This window comes from Emys orbicularis, chromosome 3, assembly GCF_028017835.1.
Source record: "Emys orbicularis isolate rEmyOrb1 chromosome 3, rEmyOrb1.hap1, whole genome shotgun sequence".
In the NCBI taxonomy this organism is placed as follows: Eukaryota; Metazoa; Chordata; order Testudines; family Emydidae; genus Emys; species Emys orbicularis.
Window position 1 is genome coordinate 172,046,456 of NC_088685.1, and position 14,331 is coordinate 172,060,786.

Below are 14,331 nucleotides of genomic sequence, written 5' to 3' on the forward strand. Positions count from 1 at the left end.
TAGCCCACGAAAGCTTATGCTCTAATAAATTTGTTAGTCTCTAAGGTGCCACAAGTACTCCTGTTATTTTAGCATTAGGAAAATATCCCTAGTGAGAATAGTTCCGTTCTTGGACTTCCATACCTCTCAAATGTCTTACCAGATTTGCCTCAGGCTTCTCAAAATAATGCTACCTTGGCATATGTTCATCTTTGAAGATTAGGATGGATTGCTTTTGAATTTGGAGGGGCAGGGAGGAAATTGAGCTTTTAGCAGAAGACCAGTCTTCAGCATTAACTTTGCAGAAACCTTTTCTTCATGATTTGTTACCCCTGTAATTTTAAAATTACTTACTAATTTTTATATTGAGCATATAATACATAATTATTTTATCATTGGTATTTAAATATGCATTGTGTAAATGGATTGTGTGTGTATTTAGTGTATTTAAGCAACGATGTACAAGCCAGGATATGATTGTATCCTTGGGTTCTGGTATAGCTGAGATATAGGGCCAAATTCTCAGCAATGTAAAATGATTAGGTCCATTGACTTCAATTAAGCTATGCCATTTTACACCAGCTGCAAATCTGGCCCATAGAACCTGCTCATCGTGACCTCTTACATCAGTTCAGGATTGAGAGAATTGCAGCTGAAGAGCCCAAACCTACAAGTCCTCATTCACATGAAGGAGTTGTATGATTCCAGGGGGCTCTTAACGAGTGAGGGTTTGTCAGATTTGGCCCCAGATTTCTATCGTTACTTTACTTCCCCACTCTTCTACTCAAGAAGAGGACGTCAGGACTTGATATTTTATATCTTAAAAAAAATCTAATCTAATTTTTTTTTTTTTTTTAAAGGGCACTTTGAGATGGTATTAATATATCAAAAAGTAGTAGTAAAGGGCAGAAGCACAGTCATTTTTTACTTGCCACTTCAGGTTTAATAACTACGAGAGTCTCCAGACTAGCTACCTTGGTGCCAACTTTTCACTCTTCTAAGGCCTGGTCTACACTAGGCGTTTATGTCGAATTTAGCGCCGTTACATCGAATTAACCCTGCACCCGTCCACACCACGAAGCTACTTAGTTCGACATAGAGGTCTCTTAAATTCGACTTCTGTACTCCTCCCCAACGAGGGGAGTAGCGCTAAATTCGACATGGCCATGTCGAATTAGGCTTGGTGTGGATGGAAATCGACAGTAATAGCTCCGGGAGCTATCCCACAGTGCACCACTGTGTTGACGCTCTGGACAGCAGTCTGAGCTCGGATGCTCTGACCAGCCACACAGGAAAAGCCCCGGGAAAATTTGAATTCCTTTTCCTGTCTGGGCAGTTTGAATCTCATTCCCTGTTTGGACAGCGTGGCGAGCTCAGCAGCACTGGCAACGATGCAGAGCTCTCCAGCAGAGATGGCCGTGCAATCCCAGAATAGAAAGAGGGCCCCAGCAGGGACTGATCGGGAAGTCTTGGATCTGATCTCTGTGTGGGGCGATGAGTCCGTGCTTTCCGAGCTGCGCTCCAAAAGACGGAACGCAAAGATCTATGAGAAGATCTCTAAAGCCATGGCAGAGAGAGGATACAGCCGGGATGCAACGCAGTGCCGCGTGAAAATCAAGGAGCTGAGACAAGGCTACCAGAAGACCAAAGAGGCAAACGGACGATCCGGATCCCAGCACCACACATCCCGTTTCTACGAGGCACTGCATTCCATCCTAGGTGCGGCCGCCACCACTACCCCACCACTGACCGTGGACCCTGAGGATGGGATATTGTCCACGGACGGTTCCTCGGACATGGTAGCGGACGGGGAAGATGAGGAAGGAGATGAGGAGGACGAGGCAGTTGACAGCGCCTACCAAGCTGATTTCCCCGACAGCCAGGAGCTCTTCATCACCCTTACAGAGATCCCCTACCAACCCTCCCCAGCATTTAACCCGGACACAGAGTCAGGGGAAGGATCAAGCAGTAAGTGTTTTAAACATGTAAACATTTATATTTAACAAAACTGGAATATTAAGAATAAGAACAATGTGTTCTTCATGATTTCTTTACCCTGGGCGCTTAAGTATTCAGTTCCAACTATTTAAAAAAAATCTAACAGTGTCCGGTTGTGCATGATTCTGCTGCCCAAGCTGCTCCACTCTTTAGTCCCTGCCACTGCAGCTATATTAAAATGCGGTCTATATGACCGTGGATGGAGCTGAAATCCTCCAGGGACATCTCGACGAAGCTCTCCTGGAGGTAATGGGAAAGCCTGTTCATCAGGTTCCTGGGGAGAGCGGCCTTAGTGGGTCCTCCAAAGTAGGAGACGTTCCCGCGCCAGGAGATCCTCAAGTACTCCGGGATCATTGCCTTGCACAGCATGGCGGCATAGGGCCCTGGTCTTTGCAGGCTTTCCCGAAGCATCCTTTCCTTCTCGCTGTCCGAGATCCTCATTATTGTTATGTCACTCATGATGACCTGCTTTGAATTAGGTAGGGGACTGTTAGTATTGGGACTGCTTGCAAGTTCCTTTACAGAACTGTAACCGCTGGTTTACAGCCACGCGGTGGAGGCGGGAGAGGGGCAGCATACAGGGATCTTTCCCTGGGACATCCGCGAGGGGGTGGGACAGGGCCAGAGTTCATGCTTGGCCGATTGCTGGCAGCAGAGACTGGCATTGCTTTCAATGTGAATGGAGGCCAGTGGTACTACTAAAGTTTTAAGCAGCCACAAGTCTACGGCTTACCATGTCTGCCTGCTACAGAAATTCCGGTGTCCTGCCCCGCTTCCCAGATCGGCAGTGCAAGACCCCAGGCACTGAAGGCGAGGTCCGAAAATTCGACCTTGTCCTGAGTGCGCATGTGATAGGTGCGGTGCATGGTCTTGTTCACAGAGAAAGACTATGTTCTTTGTTCACAACTACATTTATGTTTTGGAGGAATTCACTACCTTTTTCTCATTCCCACAGCCACATCTGCGACTGTCTCCCAACCCAGCCTGGCATCACACTCCCAGAGGCTAGCGCACATTAGGCGGAGGAAGAAGAAGACGAGAGAGGACATGTTCTCAGAACTAATGGGCTGCTCCCGAGCCCAGGCAGCACAGCAGAACCATTGGAGGGAGAATTTGTCCCAAATGCACCGGACACACATGGAACGTGAGGAGAGGTGGCGGCAGGAAGACCAGCAGGCGACTCAAACGCTGCATGGACTTCTGAGGGAGCAAACGGACACGCTCCGGCGCCTTATTGATGTTCTGCAGGAACGGAGGCAGGAGGACAGAGCCCCGCTGCAGTCTATCAGTAACCGCACTCCCCCGCCACCAAGTCCCATACCCCCCTCGCCCAAAGTCCAAAGAAGGAGGGGCGGCAGAGTCCGTGAAAACTCTCACTCGACCCCTGCAGACTGCTCAAGCACCAGAAGGCTGTCATTCCCCAAAATTTGAAAAGTCCTTTCCTGCCCGCCTCACCCAAGTCTCCGTCCAAGTTTCACCCCCCAGTTTCATGTGTGGTTGTTAATAAAAAATACGTTTCTGTTCATTACTGTTTCAATCATGTTCTTTTGTGGGACAATCTGTCTGAAGGGGGGGAAGGGGCTTGGTAATTGGACAGGACAGTCACCTTTAGCAGGGTACAGAGGCGGGGGCAGGTCCAGCAGCAGGGCACATACACAGTGCAGTGACTAGTTACCCTGGTCAGTCTGGGAGGTGGTTTTCATGTTCTGTGCGTGGGGGGGGGGGGGGGGGGGTTGCTCTGTGACTTTGTGGCGGGGGAGGGCAGTTACAGATCTTATGCAGCGGTCCTTGTCCTGGATCACAGAGCCACGCAGCAGGGGATCTGTAACCCTCCTCCCCCTGCCATAAAGTCACATAGCCCCCACATACACGCAGTCCCGCTCAGGAGGGCTGGCAGGCTCCGTTGAAACAACCAGTCTGCCACTGCGAATCCTGTCATTCCTGGAGTTTAGAAGGATCATTTGCATCAGTACACTACACCCGCTCCCCACCACAGTCTGCGTCCCAGGTTTAAAACATTCCCGCGAAAACAGTAATAAAGACAACGGTGTTCATTAACAAAATAAAACTGATTTTATTTTTTTGGAAGGGGGTGGAGGGGGTCTGTAACTGGAGAGGATAGTCAACATTAACTGGGTAAAGAAACGGGGGCAGGTTCAGCTTCTCTGTACAGAAACTTAAAAGTCACTGGTTACCCTGCTCACTGTGGAACCTAGCTTTCAAAGCCTCCCGGATGCACAGCGCGTCCCGCTGGGCTCTTCCAATCGCCCGGCTGTCTGGCTGGGCGTAATCAGATGCCAGGCTATTTGCCTCAACCTCCCACCCCGCCATAAAGGTCTCCCCCTTGCTCTCACAGAGATTGTGGAGCACACAGCAAGCTGCTATAACAATGGGGATATTGGTTTCGCTGAGATCACAGCGAGTCAGTAAGCTTCTCCATCTCCCCTTGAGACGTCCAAAAGCACACTCCACCACCATTCTGCACTTGCTCAGCCGGTAGTTGAACAGTTCTTTTTCAGTGTCCAGGGCGCCAGTATAGGGCTTCATGAGCCAGGGCATTAGCGGGTAGGCTGGGTCCCCAAGGATCACTGTAGGCATCTCCACATCCCCAAGCGTTATTTTGTGGTCTGGGAAGTAAATACCTTCCTGCAGCCGTCTAAACAGACCAGAGTTCCTGAACACGCGAGCGTCATGAACCTTGCCCGGCCATCCAACGTTGATGTTGGTAAAACGTCCCCGATGGTCCACCAGTGCTTGCAGCACCATTGAAAAGTAGCCCTTTCTGTTAATGTACTGGCTGGCTTGGTGCTCCGGTCCCAGGATAGGGATGTGAGTTCCATCTATAGCCCCACCGCAGTTTGGGAATCCCATCGCGGCGAAGCCATCTATGATGACCTCCACGTTTCCCAGGGTCACTACCTTTGAGAGCAGTACCTTAACTATTGCGTTGGCTACTTGCATCACAACAACCTCCACGGTAGATTTGCCCACGCCAAACTGGTTCGCGACAGACCGGTAGCTGTCCGGCGTTGCAAGCTTCCAGAGGGCTATGGCCACTCGCTTCTGGACAGTCAGGGCTGCTCGCATCCGGGTGTCATTGCGCTTCAGGGCAGGGGACAGCAACTCACAAAGTTCAAGGAAAGTCCCCTTCCGCATGCGAAAGTTTCGCAGCCACTGGGATTCGTCCCAGACCTGCAGCACTATGCGGTCCCACCAGTCCGTGCTTGTTTCCCGTGCCCAGAATCGCCGTTCCACAACATCCACGTGACCCATTGTCACCGTGATGTCCTCGGCGCTGGGTCCCATGCTTTCTGACAGGCCTGTGCTACTCTCAGACTTCAGGCCCTCACCGCGGTGCCGTAGCCTCCTCGCCTGGTTTATCTGCATCTGCCTCTGGTAAAGGTGGATGATAACCTGCGAGGCGTTGACAACGGCCACAACTGCAGCGATGGTCGCAGCGGGATCCATGCAGTGCTGTGGCGTCCGCGCTGGCACTGACCGGAAAATTGCGCGAACTGATTTCCCGCCGGCGCTTTCAGGGAGGGAGGGAGGGCGGTAGTGACGGACGGATGACGACAATTACCCAAAAGCACCCTCGACCCTTTTTTTTTTTACCCAGAAGGCATTGGCGGCTCGACCCAGAATTCCAATGGGCAGCGGGGACTGCGGGAACTGTGGGATAGCTGCCCACAGTGCACTGCTTCCAATGTCGACGCTTTCCCCGTTAGTGTGGACTCACAAAGTCGAATTACTGTCCTTAGTGTGGACACACACGTTCGACTTTGCAATATCGATTCTACATTTTCGATTTAAGAGAAATCGAACTACCCTCGTAGTGTAGACATACCCTAATATCTTGTTGTCCTGAGTAATGCTTTGTGTTAATGGTGTAGTCTTTTTTGGGGACAAAAGGAATGACTCGTCTTAGATAGCTGCAAAGGTTGGCAAGGAATTTATTTAGAGCTCTATACAAATCAGACTCTTGTCTTCTAAATAGAACAGATAACAAAACATAATTTCAGAATCACACACCAAAAAATGAATCTGTGCCAGTAGCTGCCTACCTCTATAGAATGCCAAAATGTAGCTCGTGGCTCCTCTCTCTCATCTAAGAGCAGTTGTGTTTAGAAACAATAATATGAATGTTTATGCTTGCTGGCCTGAATGTTTTCAGGGAATTCCTCCTAACTGAAATTTCTCATATAATCGCCGTATTTTATATTATATAAATTAATTTCAAATTACTTATGATGTTTCTTTTTAAGCAAGGAACTTTTTTTTTTCTTGGCGACTTTTACTTTATTTAAAATGAATACCTCTAGTTTTTATCTTATTTCTTCTTTCAGTTTATCAAAAACCTACTTTATAAATGCTGAATGCTGGTACATTTATACATATTGTAAACCTACTCTTTAAAACCATGACCAAGGGGAGAAATGCCCTCATTTTACAGTGCAGTTCTCTCTGTGAGCTGAGGGGTGAAAAGATTATCTTCTTACAGAGAAGATCTTTCTCTGGTGTATTGATTGTCAGAACTGTTAGCTTTAGCAAACAAATAAGCAATACGTTCAGGGAGCACATCTATGGGAGAATGGGAAGAGTTCTGTGATTGGCTTGTATGCTATCAACAGAATTAAATTCTAGTCTCAGATAAACCTTTGTAACCTACTGAAGAAAAGAGAGCAGTACTGAAGAACTTGTCCCACCGCTTTGTATTGAAAATAATGGTATTGCGCAAGGGTGAATGCAATGAGGACAGAGTTTTGTCTTGCATCCACTTTATTATGAGTGATGGTATGTGAACCATCTTGACTCTTGGATTCCAGGTTGAGTTTGCAGTGGCAATAAAAACTTTTTTTTTTAACATGTAAACTTGGGCAAATTTGATCAGAGGACCATTAACAGATAATGTTCTGGGGTTCCATATTTATTATGTTATATGGAATCCCTTTTTAACAGTATAACTGCACTTTAAAGATTACACTTAAAAAAAGAGAACTGGTCAGAATGGCAGTTTTACTCTCACTCTTGTAAACCGCTCTTCATTCCTTATGAGGGTGGCATTGAGTTGACCATCAGTGGCTGCCTTTGGGAAAATAGTATTTATGTTGGCATTGAAGGTTTATTATGTAGTGCTCTGAGAAAAGACAGAGTTTAAACATTATTTTAATTGATAAGTTTTTAGAATTTTTAAAAATCTGCTTAGATTTTAAGACTACTTTAAATATCACTAACCTTTCTCTATTCTCACCCTCCCAGGGAAAAGCTCACCGTGACCAGCAGCTTGTGCTCCTAAAGGAGCATCTAGACAAACATTACAGGAGCCGTGACCGGAAGTGGATTGTACTGTTTCCAGAGGGCGGCTTTCTTAGGAAAAGGAGGGAAACAAGCCAGGCATTTGCCAAGAAAAACAATTTGCCATTTCTTACATATGTCACCCTGCCAAGACTGGGAGCAACACAAGTTATTCTGAAATCACTTGTAGCTCAGCAAGAAAATGGAACCCCCGCAGGTGGAGATGCGATGGTAGCAGGTAGGAATTGTTGTTATGAAATCTCCAAATAGCTAATGTTCAACGTGAATACATAGTTATTAATTAAAACTTCATGATGCTTTGAGTTAGAGGTCTTTTCCAGCCAGATCACTACCTGAATGTGTGAAATCTTGTTCAAAATATGCTGAAATTCTAATTATTGTAAGCGTTGGTTGACCATAATGTTTTTTTAAAATTTCTAGTATTTGCACTTTCGTTTCAGTCCTTTATTTCTGGAACTTGAAAGATATTTTTGGTTGTATTCTCAAACTTTCTGTTCTATTTAGATTTTTATACTCTGCACCCATCATAGTGGTATTTGAGTGCCCAACCTGATGTATGGAGATTCACTCCATTAATTCCTTACTCACAGATGAAACTGTATAGTCTGCTGGTTTGGAACATGTGTCATAGATAACAGTACATAACATCTTTGGTATGTTGTATGCAAGTGGCTAATTTAAAATATTGTTAAGTAGGGAGTTTACAAGGGGCTTTAACAGATTGAAGAACCAAGATGCAGCAGCTCTGACACTCAGTGTTCATGATGGAAGCCCGCTCAATATAGCGATCAGGAGGTGACTGGGAATCAGGACTTCTCTTTATAGTCATGGTTTTCTCTTCATATATAACTTTAAGTAGGATAATAGTAGCACTTTTGCAGCAAAATTGCTTCAAATCCTTCCCTAGTGAACAAATTAATCATACATGTTGAACTCTCATACCAAGTATCAGACTATTCTAGAATCACCTAGCCGCTTTTAATTTTCATAGAGAGCACCTAGAGGTGATTATAGGGGGAGGCAATACTCTATGGACACTGAGATATAGGATCCATAAACATCACACTTTTACTGTTAACATTTATCACAAACATGGCATCTTCCTTATCCCTAGAAAGAGAAAACTAGATAAGAGACACTCCTATAAATGGCTGTGTTTTGAATAGCCATTAACAACCATCTTCTAATAAGAGAGACCTTCTAGGTTGAAATAATCTTTTTGCCTTAAGATTCCTCTTCTGATACCATTTATTTCCTCTCTGTGCTGTATTCAGAAACTTGAATGCAGAGTTTTTGTTCCAGACTACATGGATCTGACCCTTATAAATCTGACTGCTTCATTGGTTCCCTCCATTAATAACTGATTTATTGGAGTAGTTTCCTCCTTTCAGCTTTGTGTTGGGGAACTGAGTAATAGAAAAAGTAATCTCTCTTTTTCCCACCCCTCTTATATAAAAGATCTCAAACACCTTTCTCCCTCCCTCCACTGGGTTGCCTTTTAAGAGTGTCTTTTTTTCCTCCTATCTTTGATAATACCACAGATGTCATACTTGCAATTTCCCCCATTCTGATGGGGAGATGCATTATGGGAATTTTATTGCAACATGCAATGTATGCAGTCTATTTTTCCTTCATCAGTGTCTGTTAATGAGATAAGAATTTTCCTTTTCCCACTGAAACTGTGCTTTCTTCTCCTCCAAGTATTTCCAGGAAATTTATATTCTTTTACTTTCCATTTTTCTCTCCTGGCTTTTATAACTTTTTATCGCAAACTTTATTATCTTATCATGTCATGTTTGTTTCATTTTGATCTTTTTCCAATGTTTCCTGCTTTACTCTACAGCTTTTACTGTATCCCATATACTTTTGTGATTAAACTTTTCATTTTGAGTCTTGAGATGTGAAGGGTTGTTTCATATCTGTTTTATTGTGGAGCAGTTCTAAGGAATCAGTAATACAGGTCTGTCGCATCTTACGCATTTAACATGCGCGATTTCAACTTTACGCGGTCGGCAAAAACAAAAAAAACAACAACAAAAGAGAAAAACAACAATTTTAATACTATACCTGTAGTGCGGGCGATTTCGCCTGCCATTGAACTCAGTGGGGTTTTGGCTATACACGGTTTTCGCTTTACGCGCTAACCGTGGAACAGAACCCCCGCGTAAGATGAGACAGACCTGTACTTACTTACTTTTTGTCCTGGAGTGTTTGCATTGGAGAGGGAATAATGTGACAGTGTAACTCAGGGCCCTAGCTGTGGGGGTTGATAATTGTGGCTTTAAATCTGTCTGGTCACTTAAGTTTTATTTTTGCTTTTTGGCATTTTCAAAGTGTCAGTGGGTTTAGATCTATCTTGACTATAGTTATGGGATTTCCATCACTCATAGTAGAGGCAGTGGTTTTTTTCATATCGAAACTAGTGTTATCTGTAACTGAACCTAAAGAATTATACACCATAACTAAATTTGAGAGTAGGGATTCATCCTTTCCTTTATAAAAACCTGGCACATCAGTGATTGATTTCTCCCCCCCCCCCCCCCCCCCCAAAAAAAAAAAAAAGTGTGAGGATTGGTCTTAAAGTATATATACAAAAGGATATATTGAAATAGATAGAAGACTGGGAGCAAACCCTATTAATGAAAGTAACCTTGCCTACCTAGGAAATGGGAAGAGATGGCCTACTGATAGGGGTTGATTTTTATTTTGGAGATAGCAGAAGTGTTCTGATTAAAATGAATTGCAAGTTGAGCTGTGTGAATTGCATCCCTTAATACTTGGCGTTCTTCTCTCCAGCTACATACAAAATGGAGACAGAATCAATTCTCTGAGAAGATCTAAAGGAAAACCAATTTTTATTTAACAAATAATGTTATGGGGGGAAAGAGCATTCGCCTATGCTAAACTTTCCTAAGAGAAATTACAAGTTTCCTCCCCCGCCCCAGGTGGCTGATGTTTTCTTCCCCACTCCTTGGCCACAGACACGATTATGAAAAGCAAAAATCCCACTATTGGTACATTTCCCCACCTACTGCTATGCATCAAAATAAACAAGAAGATAAGATACCTTCAAGGCTCCCTTGTGCGATGCTTAAAAATAATCATGAATGCAGAAAAACATTCTAATGTTGTCTTTAGAATCTAAGCTTTCTTTTAAGAAAAATGAGTTTATATCCATTTCCTTTGTTGAGAGCTATTTGAATAGGACAATGCTGTTGTCCTTTCTACCCAGCTTTTTAGAAAGGACTACATAGTTTTGCTTCTGCTGTTGTGCGTTTGAACTCACTTGCTTCCCTAGAGACTTGCTAGATAATTCCCTGCTCAGTCTAGCTTCTTATAAATTGTAATACAAGGTTAAAGATCTTACTAGGATTTTTGAATATGTTCATGTTTCTTACAGCCTTACAATCACATACATTACAACTAAAATAATGTATAACAGTGGACTGGAAAATCACTTGTGCAGTAAGGGCAATACCACAAAAATGGATAAACTAGTAAATTTTCAGTGGCCATCATACTAACATATAGGGGCTAAGATCTTTTCACTCATGCTCTTTTTAAATTAAAAGTTTTGACTTTAAGTAAACATATCTATTTTATTACAGCTAGCTAAACCATAAAAGACAACACATAACTCCTCTCCAGTGGCTAAAAACCAGCTCAATACCTTGCTTTCTAAAATAACAAAACACATCACTTTTCATAGGTTTCATAAGAAGCAATAAAAACCTTCAGACAATTTTGAGCACAGCATAAATGATCAGCTGTTAGTAAGTTTGAATCTGGTTACTAAAGGAAACAATTATATACATCAGCAAATGGTTGCCTTAATTAAAGTTCATCACTTGCAATTTCTGTAAAGTGCGTTTAATACACACTTCAGTTTGCAGGCAGGTTACTCTTGTGTAGAATCACAAAACAGGAGCTTCAGTGCTAATATCATGGGACTCAGCTGAATTAAACTTCAGCAAGGCATGCATCTAGGGCTTTTGTGGTTTTTTTTTTTAGACCTTTATGGTTGTGTGTGTCAGGTGAAAGCCTATTTCTAGTCTGATTTTGCAGCTCTTTGTAACTAAACAGGATTCATTGGGGGAGTGACAGGTACTCCAGCTGAACTGTGAGGGTCTTCTTCTACCTCTGTTCTTGGTGATAACAGTTAGTCTTCCTGTTTCATCAGGCACAGTGTCTCTGGTTGCTTCCTTCTTGGATCTGGTCAGGAGTTTTGTCTCAGGAAGCTTCACTGTTGTTGGGAGTGTCTTTATTTTATGACCTTTCAGACTTGGAGATGGCTCCCCGATGCTGTAAAACTATTCATTAGCTTACTCCCTAAATAGTGAGTTCTGAGGTTAAAGTGCCAGTTGTTAGGGGAAGCATTGCAGATTCTCACTTCATTAGTTACCTGTTACTCTTTCCTCTGTTACTATAAGGTGGGTGCACAACTGGTTGGAAAACGACTCTGAACCATTGGAAACTACTCTGAGTAAAGCTGGAAGGGCATTTTGATTGGGGTCCCAGAGGAATCTGTACTGGGTCCTGTTCTATTTGATATCTTAATAAATGATTTAGAAAATGGCATAGAGAGTATAGGTATAAAGTTTGTGAATGTTATCAAGCTCGGGGGGGGGGGGGTCACAAGCGCTTTGGAGGACTGGATTAGAATTAAAAGTGATCTTGATTAAATTGGAGAAATGGTCTGAAATAACTAGCTGAAGTTCAATAAGGACAAATGCAAAATAAGGACTTATTGATTTCACAAATACAAAATTGGAAATTTCTTCCTAGGAAGGAGTACTGCATAAAAAGGATCTGGGGGTTATAGTGGATCACAGACTAAATGAGTCAAACCATGTAATACTGTTGCCCCCCCCCCCCCAAAAAAAGTGTGGGTGGGTGTGGGGGGGGGAACATATCATTCTGGGATGTATTAACACAGTGGGTCTCAAACTTTTTTACTGGTGACCCCTTTCACGTCGTAAGCCTCTGAGTGCGACCCCCACAGTAAATTAAACACACTTTTTTGAATATATTTAACACCATTATAAATGCTGGAGGCAAGCAGGGTTGGGGTGGAAGTTGACAGCTTGTGACCTTCCATGTATTAGCAGGAGTGTTGTAAACAAGACATAAGAAGTAATTCTTCCACTCTACTCCACAATGATGAGGCATCAACTAGAATATTGTGTCCAGTTCTGGGCACCACAGTTTGGCAAAGATGTGGACAAATTGGGGAAAATTCAGTGGAGAGCAGCAAAAATGATTAAAGGTCTAGAAAACATGACCTGCAAGAAAAGACTGAAAAAATTGGGTTTGTTTAGTCTAGAGAAGACTGAGGGGGGGAATATAACTCTCTCTTCAAGTACATAAATGGTTGTTATAAAAAGGAGGGTGATAAATTGTTCTCTTTATTGAAGACAGGACAAGAAATTGCAGCCAGGGAGATTTTAGGTCAGACCTTAGGAAAAGCTTCCTAATTGTAAGGGTAGCTAAGCACTGGAACAAATTACCTAGTTTGGAAGCTATTAAGAATAGGTTAGACAAACATCTGTCAGGGATGGTCTAGATCAGCGGTTCTCAAACTGTGGGTTGCAACCCCATTTTTATGGGGTCGCCAGGGCTGGCCTAGATTTGCTGGGGCCTGGGGCCAAAGTCCGAACCCCACTTCAGCCCTGGGCGGCAGGGCTCAGGTTACAGCCCTTGAGCTTCGGCTTTGCCCCCTTCCACCCAGGGTGGTGGAGCTTTGGCTTTGGCCCCCTCACGGGGCTTGGGCAGGCTTAGGCTTCGGTCCCTGCTCCTGGGGTCATGTAGTAATTTTTGTTGTCAGAAAGGGGTTGTGGTGCAGTGAAGTTTGAGCACCCCATGTCTAGATAGTACTTAGTCCTGCTTCAATACAGAGGACCGGACAAAATGAGCTACTGAGGTCCCTTCCAGTCCCACATTTCTATGATTCTGTAGATTACTTTAATGAATGTAACATTGTCAACTAACTTCTTATTTCAGTCTTTACTTTTCTGTCTTTATATTTGAAGAGTGCTATTATCCATTGCTTACTCTGCTCTTAGATTATTTTCATAGACTGCTTAGTGCTAGTAATTGTTAAGCAGATAAGTTAATATTAAGGAAGGAGGAAGACTTTTTTGTTCTCAAACTTCTTTTCTAGGTCTACAACAGAGTACTTATGTAAGCTTATGTTTGTATTACACTTTTAATTAACATAAAACAAAGAATATAGAAAACCCTGTAAACAGGAACACTGATTTACCTCTCACTCTGAAATATCACTAATATTTAGGTCTGTTATCTGTCTCTTAGAGGAGGTCTCTGAAAACACTAAATGAACAGCTTCGTATTAGCAAATTTAACCCTTTCTGTTATTCCTACAAACATTCTTAATAGTTCAGCTAAACTGTACTTTACCTTTTATTTGGAACATAGGATTTGACATAACTACTCAAACTGCTGATCTGTCAAGTAAACATCTTGCCACTAGCCAGTACTAGACATTTAGGGGAACATGGACTGAAATATAATGCATATAGGGCCTGACATTCAGAGTTGTTGAGCACATGCAGCTCCTATTGACTAGTGGTTACTGCTCAGCGCTTCTGAAAATAAGGCAACCTGCCAATTATGTAATATTCTGTTTGTGGAGTAGGATGCTTTGGGGCGGGGGGGGGTTAATCAGCCATCCAGGTATTCCCATATGCAGCAAATCACAGCCATAATTTCCCACTGCTGGGGAACTGGGTGGAGGTTAGGATGTGAAGTGGAGATTAAGATTTTCCTTCATCCTTCCCACTTTGCATCCCCATCCAAGTGTGCTAGCCACAGTGTGCTCTGTCTCTATTATTCCTGCATGTGAAACTGGGGAGGTGTAGTGGGATGAAACTTGAACAAACAGGGGCTGGGCTGGTCCAGTGGCAACACATCTGAGTTCAAAACCAGACCTCTCCCTCATGCCTGCAAGGGCTTACTGTATGATATAGTTAGTGTTCTCTCTTTTTCTAGGAGAAGATGTACATTGAATAGCCAACTCAG

General features: G+C 43.4%; 1 protein-coding gene across 1 annotated transcript in view; it reads left to right on the forward strand.

Moving 5' to 3' along the window:
• Positions 1-14,331, forward strand: part of LPGAT1 (lysophosphatidylglycerol acyltransferase 1) — a 150,994-nt gene that overhangs the window by 62,132 nt on the left and 74,531 nt on the right. Inside the window, exon 4 of the mRNA XM_065401725.1 lies at positions 7,237-7,510. Coding sequence (XP_065257797.1) covers positions 7,237-7,510 — 274 coding nt within the window. The remainder of the gene's footprint in view (positions 1-7,236; positions 7,511-14,331) is intronic.